The 22315-nt window shown below is 32.0% G+C and overlaps 1 protein-coding gene across 1 annotated transcript in view; it reads right to left on the bottom strand.

The window, feature by feature from the left end:
• The window catches only part of VPS13A (vacuolar protein sorting 13 homolog A), a 176789-nt gene that overhangs the window by 94975 nt on the left and 59499 nt on the right, over positions 1–22315 (bottom strand). Inside the window, 11 exon segments of the mRNA XM_025051387.1 lie at position 1; positions 4–31; positions 1342–1509; positions 9897–10000; positions 10079–10195; positions 10898–11051; positions 11265–11324; positions 12311–12390; positions 19408–19564; positions 19961–20112; positions 21322–21403. The exon segment at position 1 is cut by the window's left edge and continues 237 nt beyond it. Of these exon segments, the coding sequence (XP_024907155.1) occupies position 1; positions 4–31; positions 1342–1509; positions 9897–10000; positions 10079–10195; positions 10898–11051; positions 11265–11324; positions 12311–12390; positions 19408–19564; positions 19961–20112; positions 21322–21403 (1103 nt within the window).

The raw sequence follows: 22315 nt of genomic DNA, 5'->3' as shown, positions 1-22315 counted from the left end.
GTTTAACTGCTTGAAAATTATCTATAAAAGCCTATAAAGATAACAATTATATTCACAAAGTTACCACTAATGAATAAGACTTATTAAACGTATACTGATGTTTATGATTTTACCTCCATAAGAAAAAAATTTTTCTTGTTACACCAAGCATTACTTATTCAAAGTCTGTCTACATTAAATCTTAACTTTCTGCAATAAAAATTGAGAAACACAAAGATACAGACACAAAAACACAGTAACACAATAAAAATCTAGTCCATGGAATAAAGTAACATGTGGATATTGTAATCTTTCACTGATATCTATTTCTCTTATTATCTCACTTTCTCTAATGGCTAAACAATTACATTGTATTTCTCTGTACAACCTCAATGGACAAAAGCTTATTTATGTTGTAAGATTAAAAAAATAATAAAATGTTTCTTCAAGATGCTCAAGTTTTCTAATTTTTTGAATTCTGGAAAAAATATTTCAATCACATAAAATATACTTAGATTTATACCTCATTTTCATATTTAGAAAAAACTTTATTTTCAGTAATGTTTTAGTATAAGGCTATCACAATAGGACTCAATGACATAATGCTTTTGAGTTATAAAAAGAAATTAGTAAAAAAAGAAAGTAGACATGAAATACTTGCTCATCTTTACTTTTTTGCGTACAAAAATTTTTTTGTGGCTATAGAAAAAATTGCATGGTAACCTCAAAAAGATTACACAAACAGCAATATTATTTCTTTAGAATCAACCGATTACCTAGTTTCTACAGCGAAACTCAGAGACAGCATTTTAAAAGAATGAATAGTGAAGTCATAGACAGGTATGACAGTCACAGGAAAAAATATCAGGTGACAGAATGAGAAAACCACAGGAAAAAAACTGAAAAGCAGAAACAGAACTTAAACACCTTACGGCTTAAATCTAAAGCCCTTAAAGTCCCAGAAAGTCACAGAATTATACACAATAAAAAATTTAATTTTCTTAATGATAATCTTAGACAAAAACAAAATTCAGTTATCTGTTTAGTATTTTTAGAGTTGGAACTCAGGTAAAATAAAAGCTTAAACCAATGACATATGAAATAAAAAAATTCAATTAACATATATAACATTACATATGATATATAACGTACATATATTTAATGTCAACATAAAATATATAATTCAATTAGTTGGATATTCCCATGTGACAATGTTACAGAACTATACATTTCAGTCATAATAAATGGTACCCCCAAAATTATGAAAAATCAGGAAAAAAACAAGGAATTATTATTTATCTATGTTTGACACACAATTTATAACTAGCAAGAAAGAACAAATGAAAAAATTAACATACTTACCAATATAGAATATAGGAATTTTGTGACAAAAACTACTTCGATGCAACCAACAGTTAAATTAACTTGCATGTCAACCACATTCATATCTGTGTATGTAGAACCAGCAGTTGCATCCATGTAAGAAATCATTTTGAAGCTGAAAACTTCTTTTCCAGTTATATAAACAGCCTGAATGACAGAAAATTCAACTATCAAAATCTGTTTTTGACATGATGTGTCTTCAGTATAAAAGCAAAGCAATATATATATATTTGGAAAATCTTCTGAGTAGTCAAGCCAAGTTCAAATAAGTCAACAATTTTAATTCCTTTATTAGAACCTACATTGCAAGTTTTTCAAATTGACAGTGGCAGCTCTCTTTGTAGGCCACACAATCAATTTAGTAGATCTGGCTAGACATACTTATTTTTTAATGGGGAGAAAGAATAATCATCAGAATATACATTTTCATTTAGTGTGTTTACTTGTGTACTGAGAACTGCCATGTAAATGTATTTTTTTTCACTATCAAAACTTTGAAAAACATTGCACCTCTACAACTTAATAAAATGTACTTCTCTTAATTCAGGTACATGAACAGATTTTTCCTGATTTTTCAAAAGAGTCTATCACTATATATCTGTTCCTTATTAGTTTGTGAAGTTATCTCAATTGCAAACCAATAATTATCTACAGTGGATTAAAATCACAGGTTCTGCAATAGTATTTTAAAGTGGCAGAACCAACAGCAGATGTGAAATGTCTTTAAAAAATTGGAAGATGGACAGAGCATGAACTCAGTTTACAGTTTTCTTGCCCCTCCTAATTGCTAGAAGCAAGGCAGAAGGATGAAGAGCCAAGCAAATGAATTCCGCCCATAGGACAAAAATACCCCCAGGAACCAAAGATATGAAGGACCTGTGAAGGCAAATGTGCAAAATAAGGCTGAAAAGAAATCTATAGTTCTGTTTTTGTCTAGGATGTAGAATGATGGAGAGAGGGCCATTCTAAACCTTAACCAGATAAATGACAAAATCATAACTTTTCTTAAAACAATTAGAAATCTGAGGCCATAAGCCAATCAAACAGCCTATAACCTAAGGGGAAAAAAGTACCTTCAAGAGAGAGCATAAGAACTGGCTAACCTGTGGCAATGGACAGGAAAAAGAGATCCCAGGTACCATATAAGCCAGGAAAGAAGAATTCAGCTAAAATGGTAAAGGTCAACTACAGACTAATGTGACATATATAATCCCTGGGAGACACAGACACAAGAGGAGTTCACACTCAGCTGCAAGCACTTCACTGGGAGCTTATAAAAGAGACGAGGCAGAGAGGAAGACCAGAGAAAGCTTTCCTTGCTACAATTCTGGGAGAGAAAAGTAGCCTCCACTGCAAAAACAATAAGGACAACAACAAAGTACCATCAGAATTATTTTCTTCTAAAAACTGAAGGAAAGGCAGTAACTTTGTTGTCCTCAGAGGACAGATAAAGATACTATACTAGGGGCAAAGATAAAAGAAAACTCCTTTTACAGCTGGGGGAAGAAACCCCCTCGAGATCAGACTTTTATAGGTCACATTCTGCTGGAAGGATATTCTGTCCCACAGAGGAACTATCAAAGATATAAGTCAGATATCATGGAAAAGAGGGACAGAACCACCAGGAATGCCCTATATCTGAGACCTAGAGAAACCGTCCTAGCTAGGACTGAAACTGACTAGGCTACCCAAACTGACGAGGGAGGCTACCCAAAACACCTCCCTTACCCCACCCCGCCCATTCCAAATACTCACCACCAAGCTAGTCGAGCACTGAGTAAAAGCAATAGTAGACTCTAACATCAAGGAAAGAGCCAAGAGAACTTTCTAAGCTAAGGTACAGGAGTAGAGGGAAGGTCAAAGGCAGAGCATGGAGCAACATTCCAACAACAAAGCCCTAATCCCATGCACAAGATATAGCTGGAAGAATTTGAAACTAGTGCATTGAAAAGAATCATATTAAATAAGAAAACTCAAACTCAACTCGGCCTTCCACTAAATTGGCTAAAGCCCTACCCATGCCAATAGTCTAGCAGAAAAAAGAAGTATAGCTATTTTCAAACATAAATACTATTCGCTTCAGTCTCTATTATCCTACACATAATTCTGACATTCATTTCTTGCTTTTTGAGGTATCTCATAAAACTATGAGATACCTCAAAAAGCAAGAAAAAAATAACAAATGACAAAGCAATCAATAAAACCAGAATTGCCTATAACACAGATGTTGGAACTTTCAGCATGTGAATTTTAAATTACTATGTTTAAAATGGTAAATGCTTCTAGTGAAAAAGATGAAAAATATGCATGAAAAGATGAATATCAGCAAGGAAAAGAAAAAATAATAAAGAGTTAAAGGGAAATATTAAAGTTAAAAAAATGGTAAGAGAAATGAAGAATATCCTCAATGAGTTCATCAGCAGATTCAACAGAGCCAAGGACAAAATCAGTGAACTTAAAAATATGTCAACAGAAATTATCCAAACTGAAACATGGGGAAAAGGATGGAAAAGTTGAGCAGAGAATCTCTGTTCAACGTTGTGGGACAATATCTAACAAATCTAATAAGAACTTTCAGAATCCAACAGGAGCAAGAATAAGGAAGAGATGGAGGAAGAGGTGGATGAAGGAGAGAAGGAGAGAGGGAAACAGAGGCAGAAGAACTATTTGAAAAAATAGTGAAAAATAATAAAAGGCATATCCAAGAAGCTCAGAAAACCCCAAACAGGATAAATATCAAAATATACTGACATACACCTAGACACACCACATATAGATCCTGAAGATAGTCAGAAAAAAAATGAGAAATTATGTACAAAGGAATAAAGATATATACCAGACTTCTCATCAAAACCACATGTAACAGAGAATGAATCACATCTTTAACAGTTCGAAAGGGGGGAAGAAAAGCCCTATTAACCAAGAATTCTATGACTGAATATTTATTGATTATTTACCCCAGGAGTAGAGGGACTTCACATCTTTTGTTGACTACGATATCCCAAATATTGTTAAATTTATTAATAAAAAAACTAGAATATCTTCCACGAGTCATATATGAGTGACCCTGTGACTATCAATCCTCAAGTCCAACAGAAGAAAAAAAATTGCTTAAGGCAAAAAGGCTGTAGCCGAAGAGACACTGGGTGCAGATGAGAGGTAAATGAAATACCATAATGAAAAAAATAAGGGTATTTTAAGTCAAAATCTGTAAATTAAAAGAAGAGATCTCCACATTCCTTAACCAACTAGCTCACAGAATCCAGACTGTCATGCCTATACTTACAGTACTTTTCTCAAGAAAATGGACTGACCTAAGGTGGCGGGGGGTGGGAAGGTAGGGGCTACTTTAGATAATCTCAGTTTTCGAAATCTTAACATTGCCTGATCATCTACTGTGAATGTCTACCCATCCAAAGTTCTGCCCACGCTAAGCTTCCAATCAACTCTGAATAGACAAAATGACCAAGTCCTTCTAGAGAAAAGAAAGTGAAATTGCCATCAAAATCACCATCAGCAATTTGAATGAACTCTAGGCCAGAGGACATGGTATAACATGTTTAAAATCATCTAGGAAAGAAAATACACACCAACGATTCAAAATCCAGCCAAATTGCCCTTTAAATATTAAATGTGATACAATATATAAACACTCAGGGAGTATCGTTCCTATGATTATGAGCCATGCCTGAAGAATCTACTGGGGAATGAACTTTTAAGGAGCTAAAATGATTACAAATGACCAATGAAAACTTCCATTTAATAAATGAAGAGACATGTTTGACTCGGAATCTCATTTTGCAATCTTTAATGAAATAATAGCTTTTAACATTACAAGAGGACAGCCTGACACTAGGGCATCCTTTGGAAATATACAACACAAACTATGAAGTATTTTTGCCCCACCCCCAAAACCCTGAATCTCATTATGTCTTGAGATTTAACTCACCAGAGTAAAATGTTAAATATCACAATGGCATAATCAGCAAAAGCCAGGCTGTGGAAAATTCTACAAAACAAATAGGAGAGCCACAAATGGCCAGGGAGAGAGAGACAGAAACTTACAGATTAAAATAGATTAAGAGACACAGTAATCAAATGCACTGTGTGGACCTCTTTTGGAACCTGCTCCAAACAAACTGAAAGAAATGAGACAATCAAGGAAATATGAACACTAACTGGATGTATGATGACATTAGGAAATCACTGCTTCACAATGTAAATATATATATGCCTTATTGTTAAAATGTACAGCCAAAACTTACTAGATTTTATTAACCAATGTCACCATAAAAAATTAATTAATTAATTAAAAATCACTGCTTATTTTGTAAAGGCAAGATACCAATGGGATATTTTTGGTGGACCTTGAACAAAGATTTTAGAATCAACTTTAGATGTAAACACAGAAGGCAAAGAACAGCCAAGACTTTAATGAAAAAGACAGACAAGGTGGAAGATGAATTAAAAAAGCTTAAAAATTAAGCTCAATAATTCAGTTTGGAACTGAAAGGCAATACAAAATGGTTGTGAAGAGCATAAACTTAAGAGCCAGAATGCCTGGTATTAGATAAAACTCTACTACCTATGTGACCTCAAAACATTAATTAACCTTTATAATTTTATTAGCCGATGTCACCCTAATAAATTTAATCTAAAAAAAGAAGTTAACTTTTACATGCTTCAGTTTCTTTATCCATAAAACTGGAAAGTGAATCCAATCTTAATGGGATTTGGGAAGATTAAATTTATAAAGCATTTAGAACAGTATTCAGCACCAAGTGAGAACTATATATTTACTTTTGATTCAAGGAAAAACAAACCAATGGAACAGAATAGAGAGCTCAGAAACAAATCTGTTCACAAATCTACATCTAATATTTAACAGATACAATACTTTAGAAAAGTGAGAAAAGGATAGCTATTTCAATAAACAGTACTAAGAAATTCAGTGTGAAAAAAAAGAAATTGGACCCCAGCCTGAACCACATAAGAAGCCAATACCAAGTAAAAGATAAAAGACCTAAAAGTGAAAGGCAAAATTATATAATTTACGGAAGACCAAGTAGAGTAATATTTTTATGAATTCAAGGAATGGAATGGTTTAGAAAACACAAAATTCTCAAGTCAAAAACAGAAGAAATGATATATTCTATTTTTTTAAAATTAAGAACTTTTGTTCATCAAAAGATACCATAATGAGAAAATAATAATCAATCTGAGAGTAACTATATGAAACAATCTGGGAGTAACTAGACAAAACTATATGAATCGAGGAATAATATACAGAATATTAAGTGATTCCTACAAGTCCATAAGGAAAAAGATAACATCCCTGCCCCTAAAATTGATAAATTAAGCAAAGGGTCAGCAAACTACAACTAGTAGGATTAAGCAAGAATGGTTTTCACACTTTTAAGTAGTTGAGAAATATCAAAGAAAGAATATTTTGTGACATCTAAATTATATGAAATTTATAGTTTATTAACCGATAAAATTTAAAAAATTTATGGAGTCACAGCCAAATCACTTATCCACATATTATGCATGGCTGCTTTCACACCGCAATAGCAGAGTAGAATAGTTGCAACAAAAACTGCATGATCCACAAAGGCTATAATATTTGCAATCTGGCTATTTATAGAAAAAGTTTGCTAACACCTAGTTAAGCTAACAAGTATTTTATAGAAAGCAAGCATAAATAGCCCATAAATATATAAAGAGATGTGCAATTTCATTAGTTAAGAAAAGCACAAATTGAATTACACCATATTATATACTCCAGATCTTCAAAAATTTTGTTGGACAATTCCAAGAACTGACATTGAAGCGAAATACCAAATCTCTCCTCTACTGCTCCTGGGATACATATGCCACTAAAAAAAAGAAGATGCTCTGGAAACACCTGCATGAGATATGTAAAAGAATATACCAGGAGACATGTAGAAGACTAGTTAGAGCAGCAATGTTCACAAGAAGCAAAAATAGTATAAACAATGCAAATGTCCATCAATAAAATAATGAATAAATAACCAGTGGTATGTATATTCATACAATGGAATACTGCAAACAATACAAATGAACTACATCTACAAGCCATCAACATGAATACATCTCAAAAATACAACCCTGAATTTGAAAAAAGCAAAGCTCAAACAAATACATAAAATGTGATATCCTTAAAAGGGGGAAGGTGCAAAATGAAACAATTAATTGTTTAAGGACTCATACAAAGCTGCTAAGATTTATTAAAAATACAACAATCAGGACATAGTTAACTCTGTGAGGAGAGAGAATGCAGTCAGTTTGGGGCATGTTGCTGACTTCTAAAGTTATGTTCTATTAGTTGGCTTGAGAGTTGGGTATAAAGGCCTTTGTTTTACCGTTGTACTTTAAATTACATCACATGCTTTTGTGTATATGCTATATTTAAAAATGTTTCCAAAGTACTATAAGCTGGGCAAAATATTGTTTAAGGATACAAATATACGCAGCTAACAACTATAATAAAGAGCAAGGAGGAAAAAGGCAAGGACATAAAATTTATATATTTTGTACTGTCTCAATTTTAATAAAAAAAAATAATAATAGAAACAAAACCACATATGTGCAACAAAGTCCCCAAAAAATACACATTACCAAAACTGATTCAAGAAAATTTGATTAGACCTATATGCAGTGAAGAAATGGAATAATTAACTAAAAGTCTTTTCCCAAAGAAAACCTCAAAGCCAAATAGCTTCACTAGTAAATTCTATCAAACACTAAAGAAAGACACAATACCATTTCTACACAAACATTTCAGAAAATAGAGGAGAAAACACTTCCAAACTCATTTTCTGAAGGCAGTATTAGCCTGATACTAAAGCCAGAAAACTAGAGAATAGTCAGAAATACTTTAAGTACCTACCACCCAGAAATAACAAGCATTAATAATCGGATTCTTTAAACGTTTGCTTTTAAAACACTTTTCTATAAAGAAGATATTAAAAACTAATTTACAATGACATTTTATTTCATAAGAATGTCAGATCACCTAGAATCCTTTTCAGCTATGGCACATGTAAGTAACAAAGTATCTGCACAATGGTACTAAGGTAAATGAAGGATGCTGCTCCAAGACAGAATAAAATAGTCTGAGGACTCCAGGTGTTCCTTACCCTACTGCCCAGAAACCTGAGAAACTCAACATATTATTATACCTAAACCTATTTAGGGCACAGTAACTAGGAAGCTCTGATCTAGTGCAAAACATTTACATTTCTCTGGTCCCTTGACATGTGAGAAACTACAGAACAAGGTAGTTTGTTTAAAAATCACATACACTGGAATCAATGTCAAGGAACAAAGAGAGGGAAATAGGAGTTGGGCAAGACAGAAGTGAGAAACTTTTCTTTTAGTAGCTCTTTTTAAGTTGGATGTTTGACCTTATAGATGCATTAAAAATAAATTACAGAGAAAATTACAGAGAAAAAGAGAGTAAGTGGTTTGAATAATAATATCAGTTCCATTACTACTTATATGACTTTTAGTAGATGCATTTATTTATGTGAGCTTTACTTTCTAGATAGGACAAATGAAATAGACTATTTCTTCAATACTCTAATACTATAATTTTTAAAACAAAATAAATAGAAAGTAACCAAACCATAATTCTGAAAAATTTCTTGTTCCTTATTGCTATGAGCCATGTACCTTTGTTGTTTTGGGACTCTTGATATCTCATGATAGCAAGCCATAACAAGAAAATATAACGAATGAAGATTTTTAACATAAAAATCAGGTCATCACTGTATCTCATCACTATTATCGGCTAAGCCTGTTAACTATTTCCTTTCTTCCAGTCGCACTCCAAAGTCTGACTTCCTACCCTCAAGAACTTCACAGGCTTTTCTGATCCTATTACCTGATACTCTCTTCACTACTTTAAATATACTATCTTACCTAGATACTCTATTGTTCAAAAATTACCTGTCCGACTATACAACAGTATGTAGTCTCCAAGAATCTTAACAAAATACCTTTCAACCACTAGCCATTGAGTACAAAGGATTCTTTTAACACTATAATAGCTACACTAGTAAGCATCCATGAAAATAAACTTAAAAAAAAAATCTCGTGTATCAATCTGACTTCGGATCCTCTGCTGTCAAAATATGAATGACGAGGTTCACAGTATTTGAAGAAAAGTAAAAAAAGTGAAAAGGGCATTTACCAATCCCCCAACCCTCCACAGTCGATCCACTCCTCCACAATTATGTTCCCTGAAGTATTACTTATACTTTATACTTATCTCTTTTACAAGCTACTTAATCCTTATTTTACATATAAAGAAACAGAATACGAGATTAAGTCACACAACTAATAAGGAGCAGAGCTCAGATAAGAACCCGATTATGCCTAACTCCAAAACTGAAGGACATAATAAGCCATGCTGTTAAAATCCAACAACTGTCTAATTTATACCTATGACTAATCTTAAAGGACAATAATATGTAATTATATACTATTAATTAACAGAAATAAATTCATACCTTTTTGTATACAGCTGTCACATCAGTATCCAAAACAATTATATTCCTTAGCTTTGCATTTATTTCAGTTACTAAAGGCCTCACGATCACCTCAGAATCAAGCCCTAAGGGAATAAAAAAACATTAAATGCCTTTTCTTTCATATAATAGTTCTGAATTTATTTTTCCTAAAATTTTATTACCTTCTATCTTAATTTCAGAAATGTTACGTTTCTGATCTTGAATAAAGATCTGTAAACATGATAATTCTGCTAAAATCTGCAAGGTAATAAGATCTTCATTCTTGGACCTTTTCGAAGCTGCCAAAAAAAAAAATAATAATATTGTAAAATATAAGGAAAAACTTGTAGTAGTTACCGCACTACACTTATTAAGTAAATGAAATATCACAACAAATAATAATAATAATAGAGGAAAACCTGATTTGCAATTCAACTGAAAACAAGCAAGATATTCCCTAATAAATTAGGAACTCTAAAAACAATCAAATCTAATGAAGACAAAAAGGAAACAAATAGACAAAACAAAAAAATGGTGGCTAGATGAGGCTAACATTTGAAACTAGAACATTATAAAATCATGAATCTTTTGAGAATCAATGATTACTAGGTGATACTTGTCATTATTTAACTAGCAACTTCTCACATCTTAAAAAGTACTCTAAAAAATATACTGATATTCAAATTTTGTTCATCCTATTTTCTGATCTAAAGTGACGATATTAAATACATGAATTTTAATCTAAATCAAATACTTCTATGGTATAATTACCAAACAAAAAGAATGATGTGATAAATAAAAGCCATATTTCCTTCAGCAGTAATCACTTTACTTTTATTTTCTAAAATTAACCTGGTATACAATGAATCTTTCTAGATTTTAATCTAGGTAATACAATTCTGGAAACAATAAGTCAATAAAGTAAGAGCCAAAATTTATTGATCTATTTGGTAAAAAAAAAAAAAAAAAAAAAGAAGAAGTTGAATTTTAAAGAAACATACCTATTTTTTTAATGACCTCTCCTTTGTCTTCAGTTTCCACAACGTGTACTGGGGCTGATTTTTCTTCCAATTGTGGAATAATATTATTAAAGTAATTCATTGTATTTAGAAGTGCTTCAGTATGCAAATGAATATCCAAGGAGGAAAAATTTACCTAAAGAACAAAGTCGGTTTTAGTAATAGGTCAATAAACATTTATTTGCCTGTGCTGTATAAAGCGCTGGCTTTGCAGTACAAAGGATATAATCTATAATATTCTGTTTTTATCCGCAAGGATCTTAGAGTTCTAGCTATAAAATAATTTTCATAATATATTTACTTAGAAATACAGTATCTAATTAAAAAACAAATTGTTATTCACTCATACCTTAAGCAGTTGTGCAACATTGTTATAGGTACTTTTCAAGTTGGGTACATTCTTTTCAGCCTATTCAAAGAAAAAAAAAAACAAATATGTCAGAATGTCCTGAAAAGACATACATATATACAACTATATGATGCTCCTAATAAGCATTTATAGAAATTTTCCAGCTAGCTATATATATAATTATCCAAACAAACAAATGTTTTGACAGAACAAAATAACTTGGTAAGCATAAGATTCTCTGGTGCATAGAAAGTATTCAATAAATGTTAAGTACTATCTCTCTTATCACTAAGGGTGGAAAATTATTATCAAGTGTGGAGAGCAATCATTCAGTCATCAACAGCTTTATAAGGTCCTCCCTAATTATTCTTATATATGAAAACAAAATTTGTGACAGAAGTGTCCACCAACTATCTAAATTTTTAGATCTAGAACATTTTGTAACATTAAAGCTATTTAATGCATAAACAACAAACCTTAAAATAGCTATATGAATAATAGTAAAAATGGTCTTAAAAGTAATAAAATGCTCTTTCAGCATTATTCTTACCAAAAAGCAATTATTATAATAATGTGGCACTTACATAAAAATAGGTCAATGAAAACATGGAATAAATCATAAGTATATCAAAGTATAAAAATTTAATAAATGATAAATTGACATCATAAATCCACAGAAAAAGGATGACACCAGGAGTTATTTACACCAGAAAGATCAGGCAACCTCAGACAACAATAAGAAGTCAAGTGAAAGCTTCATTTCACGTCAAATATCACAATAAATAGGATCAAGATTAAAGAGTTCGTTTCTCTTTGGTATCCTGATTGGGGATAAATCTTCGGGTTATCTCAGGCTTCTTATTTTGCTATATGAAGTATTCTCTTTAATAGAGGATGACAAAACAAAAAAATCTTAAAGTTTTAGGAGTTACAGAGATCACATTAGAATCAAGATTAAACTGAAAATTACTAAACTTATAAAACTTGATTATAACATTTCAGCTGTACATTCGCCATAGCAAGCAGATATAAATGGAACTGCTTACCTTCATATATTCTAGTGTCAACAGATCTTCCATTGTGTTATCCAGTGTTGTAATCAAATAGATTGGCTTCTTGTTTTCATCTAAAGATAATTTTTAAAATTATTTTTATAGGAAAACTAATTAAAAATAAGTGTAGACAATATTAATAAATATAAAATTGGAAGGAAAAAAAAAAGGATTTCCTATACCAGTTCTGAGCTTTGGATTCTATCTTACCCAGGTAAGGTCCACCTTCCTTTATTTTAAGCTCTAAAAATGTAATATCTCCTCACGATTTCTTTCTCCTCTCTTATGCCAAATGCTAAAAACCCATACCCTTAAAAAAAAAAAAGTAGCAATCAGTTAAAGAAAAAACAGAATTATTGACAGGAATAATGGAATATATGAAGAGAATTTTGGCTCTTAGCCATTGAAATGGCTACAAAGAAAATTGTCAGACTCCCTGAAAATCTAAGTGTTCAGAAGACATCAGGCATGTGATGAGAAACTAAGATTTCCTATAAATTAATTTAGACTAAAATAAACCCAATTACCATATAATCAGTCTCTACTAGTTATATTATCGCTTCTGCTCAAAACCTATGAAAATAGTGGGAAATTACTATAAAAGAGTATTTTATATAAAGCTCTTAAAACTATCATTACCAAATTACTTATGGCTGCTAGACATTAAAATCTAGATACTGGAAGAAAGGAATAAACCAGTCATACTACTCTGAAGAAAGGAATAAACCAGTCATACTACTCTTGAGGAAAAAAATACAACATATTCCACAGAACTGTCCAAATTTAAAAGCTTATTATCACTTAAGCCAACTTACTACTTCAGGTGCTACTCATATTTCAACCCTTAAGAAGTTCCCTACTTTGTTCACACATTCATTCATTAAACAACTATTTACTGATCATATACTTTGTGTAAGAAACTGCTATTCACTTCTTCCCCCTCTAAGAAAACAAAAGCAAAAATATTACAGAAATAGGTACAGTGATGATGATTGTATATCCTGTATTCTGTGTGCAAGGGTTTTCTTGTCCTTTAATCTTGGGATAGCAAATAAAAAATAAAATAAACATAAAAATTAAGAACTGGTATAATACTTCCAGATTACTAAAGAATGCTGTCAAGTTGGTTCACCCATCTTTCCAGTTATCAGAGCAAATGGTTTCTTGGTGTAAAAAGAATAAAATGCAGTATCTGCTATGTGTGATGGTTTTCTCAGCAAGAGAACACAATCCACCACACTCAAATTCTCAAGCACCACAGAAGAGGTATAGAGTATGAAACTAAAATGTATAAATCATATCCAATGACTGAGCTTTCAGGCCACAATACTTAATTTGCTTCCCAAAATACAAATATCACATTTAATCCAGGACTCAAAAGAAAAGTTTTCATGATACTAGTTAACTGACATCTTAGCCTGGGAATGAGTTTCCAGATAAAATAACTTTCTTAAATCCTTGAGATGTATACAAACATATTCAGTACCTTTCTCAATTCCCACAAATAGAAGTTAGGACTTAAATTTTTCACTTTTAGTTTAAAGTTCTGTAACTCTCTTATTTTCAGTATATCAATTTATTGAGGGGAAAAAAATCCTAAATGGGTTCTAAGTATTTCACAAGATAGCTTCACTTTAAAATCTGAATAATTTATAAATATTATAAAGTCAACCATTAAAAGAACACTGAATTCTAGCATGGCCAAAATATTTTTATACATATGTAAGCAGAACACATTTATGTGATCTCAAAAAAAATAAAGTTAAAAGACTATTACCTGTAATTTCTAAAAAAAAAATTTAAACCCAACTCCACCAATAATCACTTTGAACATCCATGAACGATTAAAAAACAGATTGTCAGAGTAGATGAAAAAAACAAGATCTAACTATATTTGTTCTACAAGAAACCAATTTTATTTTTTTAATATGGTCAATTATTTTTTTAGATATAGTTGGTATACAATATTTTCCTCCTTACATTAGTTTCAGGTGGCAAGATTTCATTCTTCTTACTGCTGTGTAATATTCCACTGTTTGTATGTATGCACATACACCACATATTCTTATTTATTCGTCTATTGATGGACACCTAAGTTGCTTCTGTATTGTGGCTATTGTAAATAAGGCTATTGTAAATCGATAAACATGGGGGTGCAGTTCTCTCTTCAAATTAGTGTTTTCATTTTCTTTAGATAAGTACTCAGAAATGGAATTGATATATCATATATTATATCATATCAAATTAAAAATATCTATTTTTAATTTTTTGAGAAACCTCTATATTATTTTCCAGAGTGGTGGCATCAATTTAAATTCCCATTAACAATACACAAGGGTTCCTTCCCTTTTCTCCACATTCTCACCTATTCTTATTTCTTGTCTTTATGGTAACAGCCATTCTAACATGTGTGAGGCAATATCTATTCCATTGTGGTTTCCCCTTTGCTAATGATTAGTGATATCGAGCATCTTTTCTTGTACCTGTTGGTCATATGTATGTCTTCTGTGGAAAAAATGTCTGGAGTATCCAGATCCTCCACTAGTTTTTTAATCTCGTTTGTTTTTTGCTATTGAGTTGTATGAGTCAATATATATTATATATTTTGGTTATTAATCCTTTATCAAATATGTAAATAGCAAATATTTTTGTCTCATTCAGTAGGCTGCCTTTTCATTTAGAGATGATTTGTTGCAGTGGAGAAGCTTTTTAGTTTGTTGTAGTCTCACCTAGTTATTTTCTGTTTTGTTACTTTTTCTTTAGGAGTCAGAAAATCACCACCAAGACAAATGTCAAGAAACTACGGCCTATGTTTTCTTCTGGAAGTTTTATGATTTTAGGTCTTACATTCAAGTCTTCAGTCCATTTTGAGTTAATTTTTGCATATGGTGCAAGATAGTGCTCCAATTTCATTCTTTTGCAGCTGTTGGTCCAGTTTCTCAGCACCATTTATTGAAAAAATTATACTTTCTCCATTTCATTCTTGACTCTTTTGTCATAAGGCAATTGACCATAGATGCCTGGGTTTATTTCTGAGCTATCATGTCCCATTGATCTATAACTGTTTATACACCAGTATCATAATGTTTTGATTACTATGCCTTTATAACATAGCTTTAGTCAGGAAGTGATGCCTCCAGTCTTGTTCTTTTTTTTCAAGATTGTTTTGGCTACTTTGGATCTTTTATTGTTCCATACAAATTTAAGAATTGGTCTTTCTATTCCTATGAAAAATTCCACTAGAATTTTGATAGAGACTGCACTGAATATACAGAGTGCTTAAGGCTGTATGCACATTATAACAATATTAGTTATTCCAATCCATGACACAAACTATGGAATATCTATCTATTTGTGTCTTCTTCAATTTCCTTTTATCAACATCTTATTGTTTTCGTGTACAACTCTTTCATCTCCTTGGTTAAATTCATTCCTAGGTATTTTGTTCTTTCTGATTCAACTATAAATGGGACTGTTTTCTTAATTTCTCTTTCCTGGTATTCTTTGTTAATGTACAGAAATGCAACAGATTTTTGTATACTGATTTTATATCCTGCAACTTTACTGAATTTGTTAGTTCCAAAATTTTTTTGGTGGAGACTTAGGGTTTTCTATATAATATTATGTCATCTGCAAATATTGACAGTTTTTTTTTTAAATGGGTCAATAAGAAATCAAAAAAGAAATAAAAAATTACCTTGAAACAAATAAAAATGGAAATAGAACATAGCAAAACTTATGGGATGCAGCAAAAAGCTTTAAGAGGGCAGATCACAGTAATAAACACATACTTCAAAGAACAAGATATATCTCAAATAAGCAACCTAACTTTACATCTCATGGAACCAAAAGAAGAACAAATGAAACCCAACATTAGTAGAAATAACAAAGATCACAGCAGAAATAAATGAAGAGTAAAAGGACAATAGAAAAAAAAAACAACGATAAAACTAAGAGCTGGTTCTTTGAAAAGATAAAATTGACAAACCTCTACTAGACTCACCAAGGAAAAGATAACTTGAATAAATAAAATCAGAAATAAAAGAAAAGACATTAGAACAGATACCACATAAACAGAAAGGATCATCAAACTACTGAGAATTATGTGCTACCAAAATGAACATCTAGAAGAAATGGATAAATTCCTAGAAGCATACAACCTCCAAGACTGAGTCATCAAGAAAAAGAAAATCTGAGTAAACCAATTACTAGTAAGAAGATTGAATCAGTAATCAAAAACCTCCTAACAAACAAAAGCCCAGGACCAGACGATTCCACTGGTGAATTCTACTAAGCATTAAAGATGAATTAATATTCAACACTTCTCAAACTCTTCTAAAAAACAGAAGAGGAGGAAATATTTCAAACTTATTTTAAGAGGCCAGGATTACCCTGATACTAAAACTATACAAGGACGCCACAAGAAAAGGAAATTGCAGGCAGTATAACTGATGAATACCAATGCAAAAAAACCTCAGTAAAATATTAACAAAGTGAATTCGACAATACATTAAAAGGATCGTACAGTATGATCAGGTAGGATTCATTCCAAGGACGTAAAAATGTTTCAACATCCGCAAATCAATCAACGTGATCCACCGCATTAACAAAATGAAGAATAAAAATTATATGAACATTTCAACAGGTGCAGAAAAAGCATAACAAAATTCAATATACATTTATAGTAAAAACTCTTGACAAAGTGAGTATAAAGAAAACGTACCTCCACATAATAAATGTCATATATGACAAAGGCTACAGTTAACATCATACTCAACATTGAAAAGCTGAAAGTTTTTCCTCTAAGATTAGGAACAAAACAAGGATGCTGATTCTCACCACTTTTATTGAACACAATATTAGAAATCCTCACCAATGCAATTAGTAAAGACGAAAAAAATAAAGGCATACAAACTGGAAATGAATAGTTTATCTTGATCATTCTATCAACCATTCAAAATTGTCTTTTAAGGAAAAACCAAAAATGTAAAGGAGGAGATATGAATAATACCCTCCTAAACGCCTAACACAGCAAGTGGAAATAATTTCTCAGGTATAATTTATCCTTTATGATTCTGGAACATAAAGTGTTTACAGTAGGCAAAATAACGCCACACTCTCCCCCGCCAAGCATCTCCATGATCTATCTAATCCCCCAAAACCTGAAAATATGTCATTTCATATGACAAAATGGACTTCACAGAGGAAGTTAAGGATAACAGGAAATTATCCTGGATTGTCCAGATATGCCCAGACTAATCACCTTCATTTTTAAGAGTAGAAGAAAAAAGCAAAAGAATAGGTTAGTGAGATGACAATATGAAAAGGAGCTAACACCCTGTGTTTGTTCTGAGATATAAAGGACTATGTGCAAGAACGCAGAGATTCCTCTAGGAGCTAAGAACAACCCTCACCTAATATTCAGCAGGGAAACAAAACCACATGGAATTGAATTCTTGAGTGAACAAGGAAATGAAACTTCCCTTCAGGCTCCAAAAAGGGACTCCTTTAAGACAGTAAATTTATATTGTTTTAAGACACTGTTTGTGGTAAATTGTTGCAGTATCAATAGGAAACAAATTCAGTGTTGTAGTATCCAGTTAAGTAGATTTAAAATTAAACCATGACTGAGCGTTTTTATGGAGTGATGTCAGAAACATGGCGGCATGAGGGATTTCTCCCCTGATCTCTCCTCCTGAAATTACAAGCTGAACATCTCCAATCCAACAAATAACATCCAACCTACACACAAGCACGTCTGAGAGATCTGTGCATCAGAGCATCTGAAGGTGGGCGAATTGTGCGAGAAAGGGAGGTAAAAACAGAGAGAGGTACAAAGACAAGCACTGTGGGAATGAAGTTCCCTGCAGAACAAAGGAGAGGAGAGAATTACACAGTAGTTTGTTAACTCTTTGAAGTCCCTAACAGTCTTGCCTGAGTGATCAGCATATTCCACGATGCGGAGCCCAGTGATCAGGTCAGACAGCAGGGCAGAGACCAAATGCAGAGGGATGTCAGCTGTGTCTTAGCAACCCCCATTGCCAGGCAGAAAGCTGAATCACAGCACCTGGCCACCTCTCCCCATCATTCCAGAGCGTGCCCTCCCTTCCACTCCCCACCCTCCCAGAGTTATCACTGAGCCCGAGGAGAATTTCAGTAACCAGAGCTGAAACACACAATGTAGCCAGTCCCAGTGACAGGGATGGAGATATAGAAGAAAGGCAGATGAAGCTTGAGGGCCAGCATTACCAGAAAGAAAACAGCCACACACACCACTGGGCTCTCCCAAACCATTCCAGACCCACCCAGTCAGGCTGATTTGGAAGGAAGCAGTAGAGAATTACATCTGACTGTTGGGGCAGTACCAGAACTTCAGGGCCTTTTCAGAAGCTTAAACTCCCACTGCCCTTCACAGACAGCTGAAGTGTCTTTTGATAGATGAATGGATAAAAATGTGGTATATACATACAATAGAATATTACTCGGCCATAAGAAAAGATGTAATACTTCCATTCATGACACATGGATCTTGAGATTATCATGCTAAGAGAAATAAGTCAGAAAAAGTTGAGAACATTTTCACTCATATATGGGATATAAAACTAAAAGCAAAAAACAAACAACATCCAAGATTCATGGACACTGACAGTAGATTAGTGGTTACCAGAGAGAAGGTGAGAAGAGGGGCAGTAGATAGGGATAAAGGGGGTCAAATATTTGGTGACAGAAGGAAATTTAATTTTGAGTGGTGAACACACAATGCAATATACATAAGATATATTATTGAATTATAACTTGAAATCTATTTGATTTTATTTACCAATACTGCCCCAATAATTTTAATGAATATAATAATTAAAAATAAAATTAAACCATGACTTTTATTTTCCTTAATGAAAAAAAAAATTATCTTCATTTTCTATCTGGTCTACCTAGATTCTCAAGTTTAAAAGTTAAAGACTAACTCATAATACGATATTTTTCTATGAATGTTTTATCAAATGTACTTATTTAAAGCCTAGCGAATTAAAAACTCTACAGTAGGTAGTCAAACAATAAAATTATTTATTTTAAAAAACAGAAATTCTTACCCAAGTATTCTGGGTATTTTAAGCAGAATTCTTTCAAAAAGGCATTGGCTTTCAAATCAAATGTTCTAAGCTCAATTTCTGTGCCCAATCCTAAAACCTCAATTTCTACCACAGGTAATTCACAATCTCCAACAAGGTGATAAAACTGAATCAATACCTGGAGAAGAAAGAAAAAATAAACTATCATTATCTAAATAAAAATTGCTCATGTGGATGATGGTTATAGGACATATGAGGCATATATATGATATAAATGATATGTATTTAAAACCTAGGGAAGGTTTTATAAGCATGCAATCATTAAATACACACATTGCACAAATAATTATTTTTAATAACTATGTATTAAATATCATAATATATCAACTAAAGCCCTGATTCTTCATTAAAGAAATTAATCTTCAAAGAAGAGGGAGAACCACACAGTAACATCTAGATTCAGCCTAAACAGGATGAAAGCAACAGTGCTTCTAAGTAATTAAGACTATGTAAATAAGCTGTGAACAGAAATAACAATTTAAATAAACCATATCAATTTTACCATGGTACATACCTCTGGCACTTCAAACCTTATTTTATACTGAATCATATTTTTTGTACACTCCAGCTTCTGAGACTTTTTTTGTTGATAACATTTAACTTTAGTTAACTGATCAGGTTCTTCCAAGGGACTACATGGTGCATCAAAAAATTCCTCGTCTGAATCTAAATACCACAGAACACTAAGTCAATAATCAAAATGATTTACTTTTAAGATTTTAATAATTTTTTTCTGAAATAAATATGAACACTAAAATACTAAGAAGGGTCTATTTCAAAAATTGTGAAGATGAGAAAACAAATTTTTAAAAATATAGATTATGTCTGAACAAACAACATTCTTGATGACAAGTATTAAAAATTACAAAATACAATCATTAGCTTAATGAATGTTACTTTTTTAAAATCAGTAGTCTATCTGAAAACTGTGGAAGAAAATTGGATAGCAAAAGACAATGCCAATGATTACCACATCAGTAACACTCAGAGGAACAAACTAATATGCTCATTCTACATGGACAGTGAAACAGGACAGTTAGTTACAATCTCTGCAACATTAAAAGCAGAAGGCAGGTCCTGAAGTTTGAATGAAGAAACTGAGATGAAGCACTACTTCATATATATATGTATATAAGCATATATAACATATTTCTAGAATTCGCTATTACAAAAAACTCCAAAACTAGTAAAACTATTAAAAGAAGGTTTAAAGGAAACTAAAACCAGCTGAAGTATATCCCTAATAACCTAAGACTGAATTTAGGGTACATGACCTCATAAACAACATCTTCTCCTTCATCTCCCCTCCCTGGTCACCACACATCAAGGAAAACATTCTCTAGAAAACTGATCAACCTGGCAATGTCTATTATTTAACATTTGGCAATTTTGCAAGTCTTACAACCTGACAAAATACAGTTTATTTTTCTTTCCAAAGTGGCCAAGAAAAAGCCGCTATTTGATGTCAAAATATTTACCAGTGTTCATGTATAAATGTATTAAAGCCTGATTTTATTCCTTTAATAAAAAGGAAAATATAAAAAGTAAAGAATGGTAACAAAATTCTCCAAGTAACTAAGTAACACATTATGAACTGGATGTCTACAAAGTTTCCTGGGGTCTCTTAGCTCACAGGAAGATTCAGATCATTAAATTACCTGTGGTCCTTGTGAACATGGACCAAAATCCTACTGCAAAAGCAGCTCTAACACCCAAATTACATTGTTTCAAAGGAATTTTAGTAAAATTTCTGAAAGATATACAAATATCTGCTATTGCTTGAAATTTTTTATATGGTCTCAAAATAAATTTAAAAAAATGATTTCCATAAGATATTTATAATAAGGAAAATTTCCTAAAGTCATTTCATTTTACCATCTTCGACACATGGAATTTCCAAGAGAGGAAGCATTTTCTGTGGAATCTGTGATGCTCCCAAAGAAGTGGACTTATGAACCTGGAAGAAAAGTAATTCACTGTTAATTACCACAAAGACTTTTATTCAAAGTCCTAAAACAATTTTGACCCCCTCCAAAAAAAAACCAAAATCAAAAAACACCACAACCCACACATGGCTCTAATTTGAATTAACTGAAAAACAAAAATCCAGTCTGAATTAGAAAAGTAAATTATAAAATGTATACTTAAAGAAGTGACTTAACAATTTCAAGGCTAAATATAAATTGTTGAACTATTTAAATTATTTCTTTAACAGGCCTTGAGTAGAAAGATCTTAGATATTTCTAAACTCAATCTTATAGAATAAGGAAGCCAACTCCAGAACATCTATGAGAAACAACCAAAAGTCTCAATATTTAAAGCCTCTAGATTTGAAGAGCTTGAAGTTTTATTTTTGATTTTTAAAAAGATGTTTCAGTAAACTTCCTTTTTTTACTGTTCTGGGAAATAAAGCACATAAAAACATATTACACAGTCTAAAAACATAATAAAAGACACCTCTGAATCTTCCACCCAGGCCAAGAAACAAAACATACCTTTACCTAGAAGAACTTCATGTGCTTTGATTGCATTCCCTACCACTGATCATGATTTTCCTTTTATTTACTTTGTTTTTAACCTCCTATAAATGATTCTCTAAATAATACATTTTACCTCTGCATCTTTCTACACTGTACAAAAGAGAAATATCTAATATATTTTTTGGTGACATTATTCCACAAAACAATCTTTATGTTTTATCTGCATTTCATTCTTGCTGCTATATTGAATTCTATTGATGAATAAACCACTATTTTTTTGTCCACTATACTGTTGATAAAAATCTGTATTGTTTACAGAGTTTTGCTTTTACTCACAGTGGCATTATAAGTGCCCTTAAAACTTCTTCCTGGTGCTGATATGCAAAACT

Source organism: Pteropus alecto, unplaced genomic scaffold (assembly GCF_000325575.1).
Source record: "Pteropus alecto unplaced genomic scaffold, ASM32557v1 scaffold95, whole genome shotgun sequence".
Lineage (NCBI taxonomy): Eukaryota > Metazoa > Chordata > Mammalia > Chiroptera > Pteropodidae > Pteropus > Pteropus alecto.
Note: the sequence above shows the minus strand (reverse complement) of the source record. Positions and strands in the feature narration are given on the sequence as shown.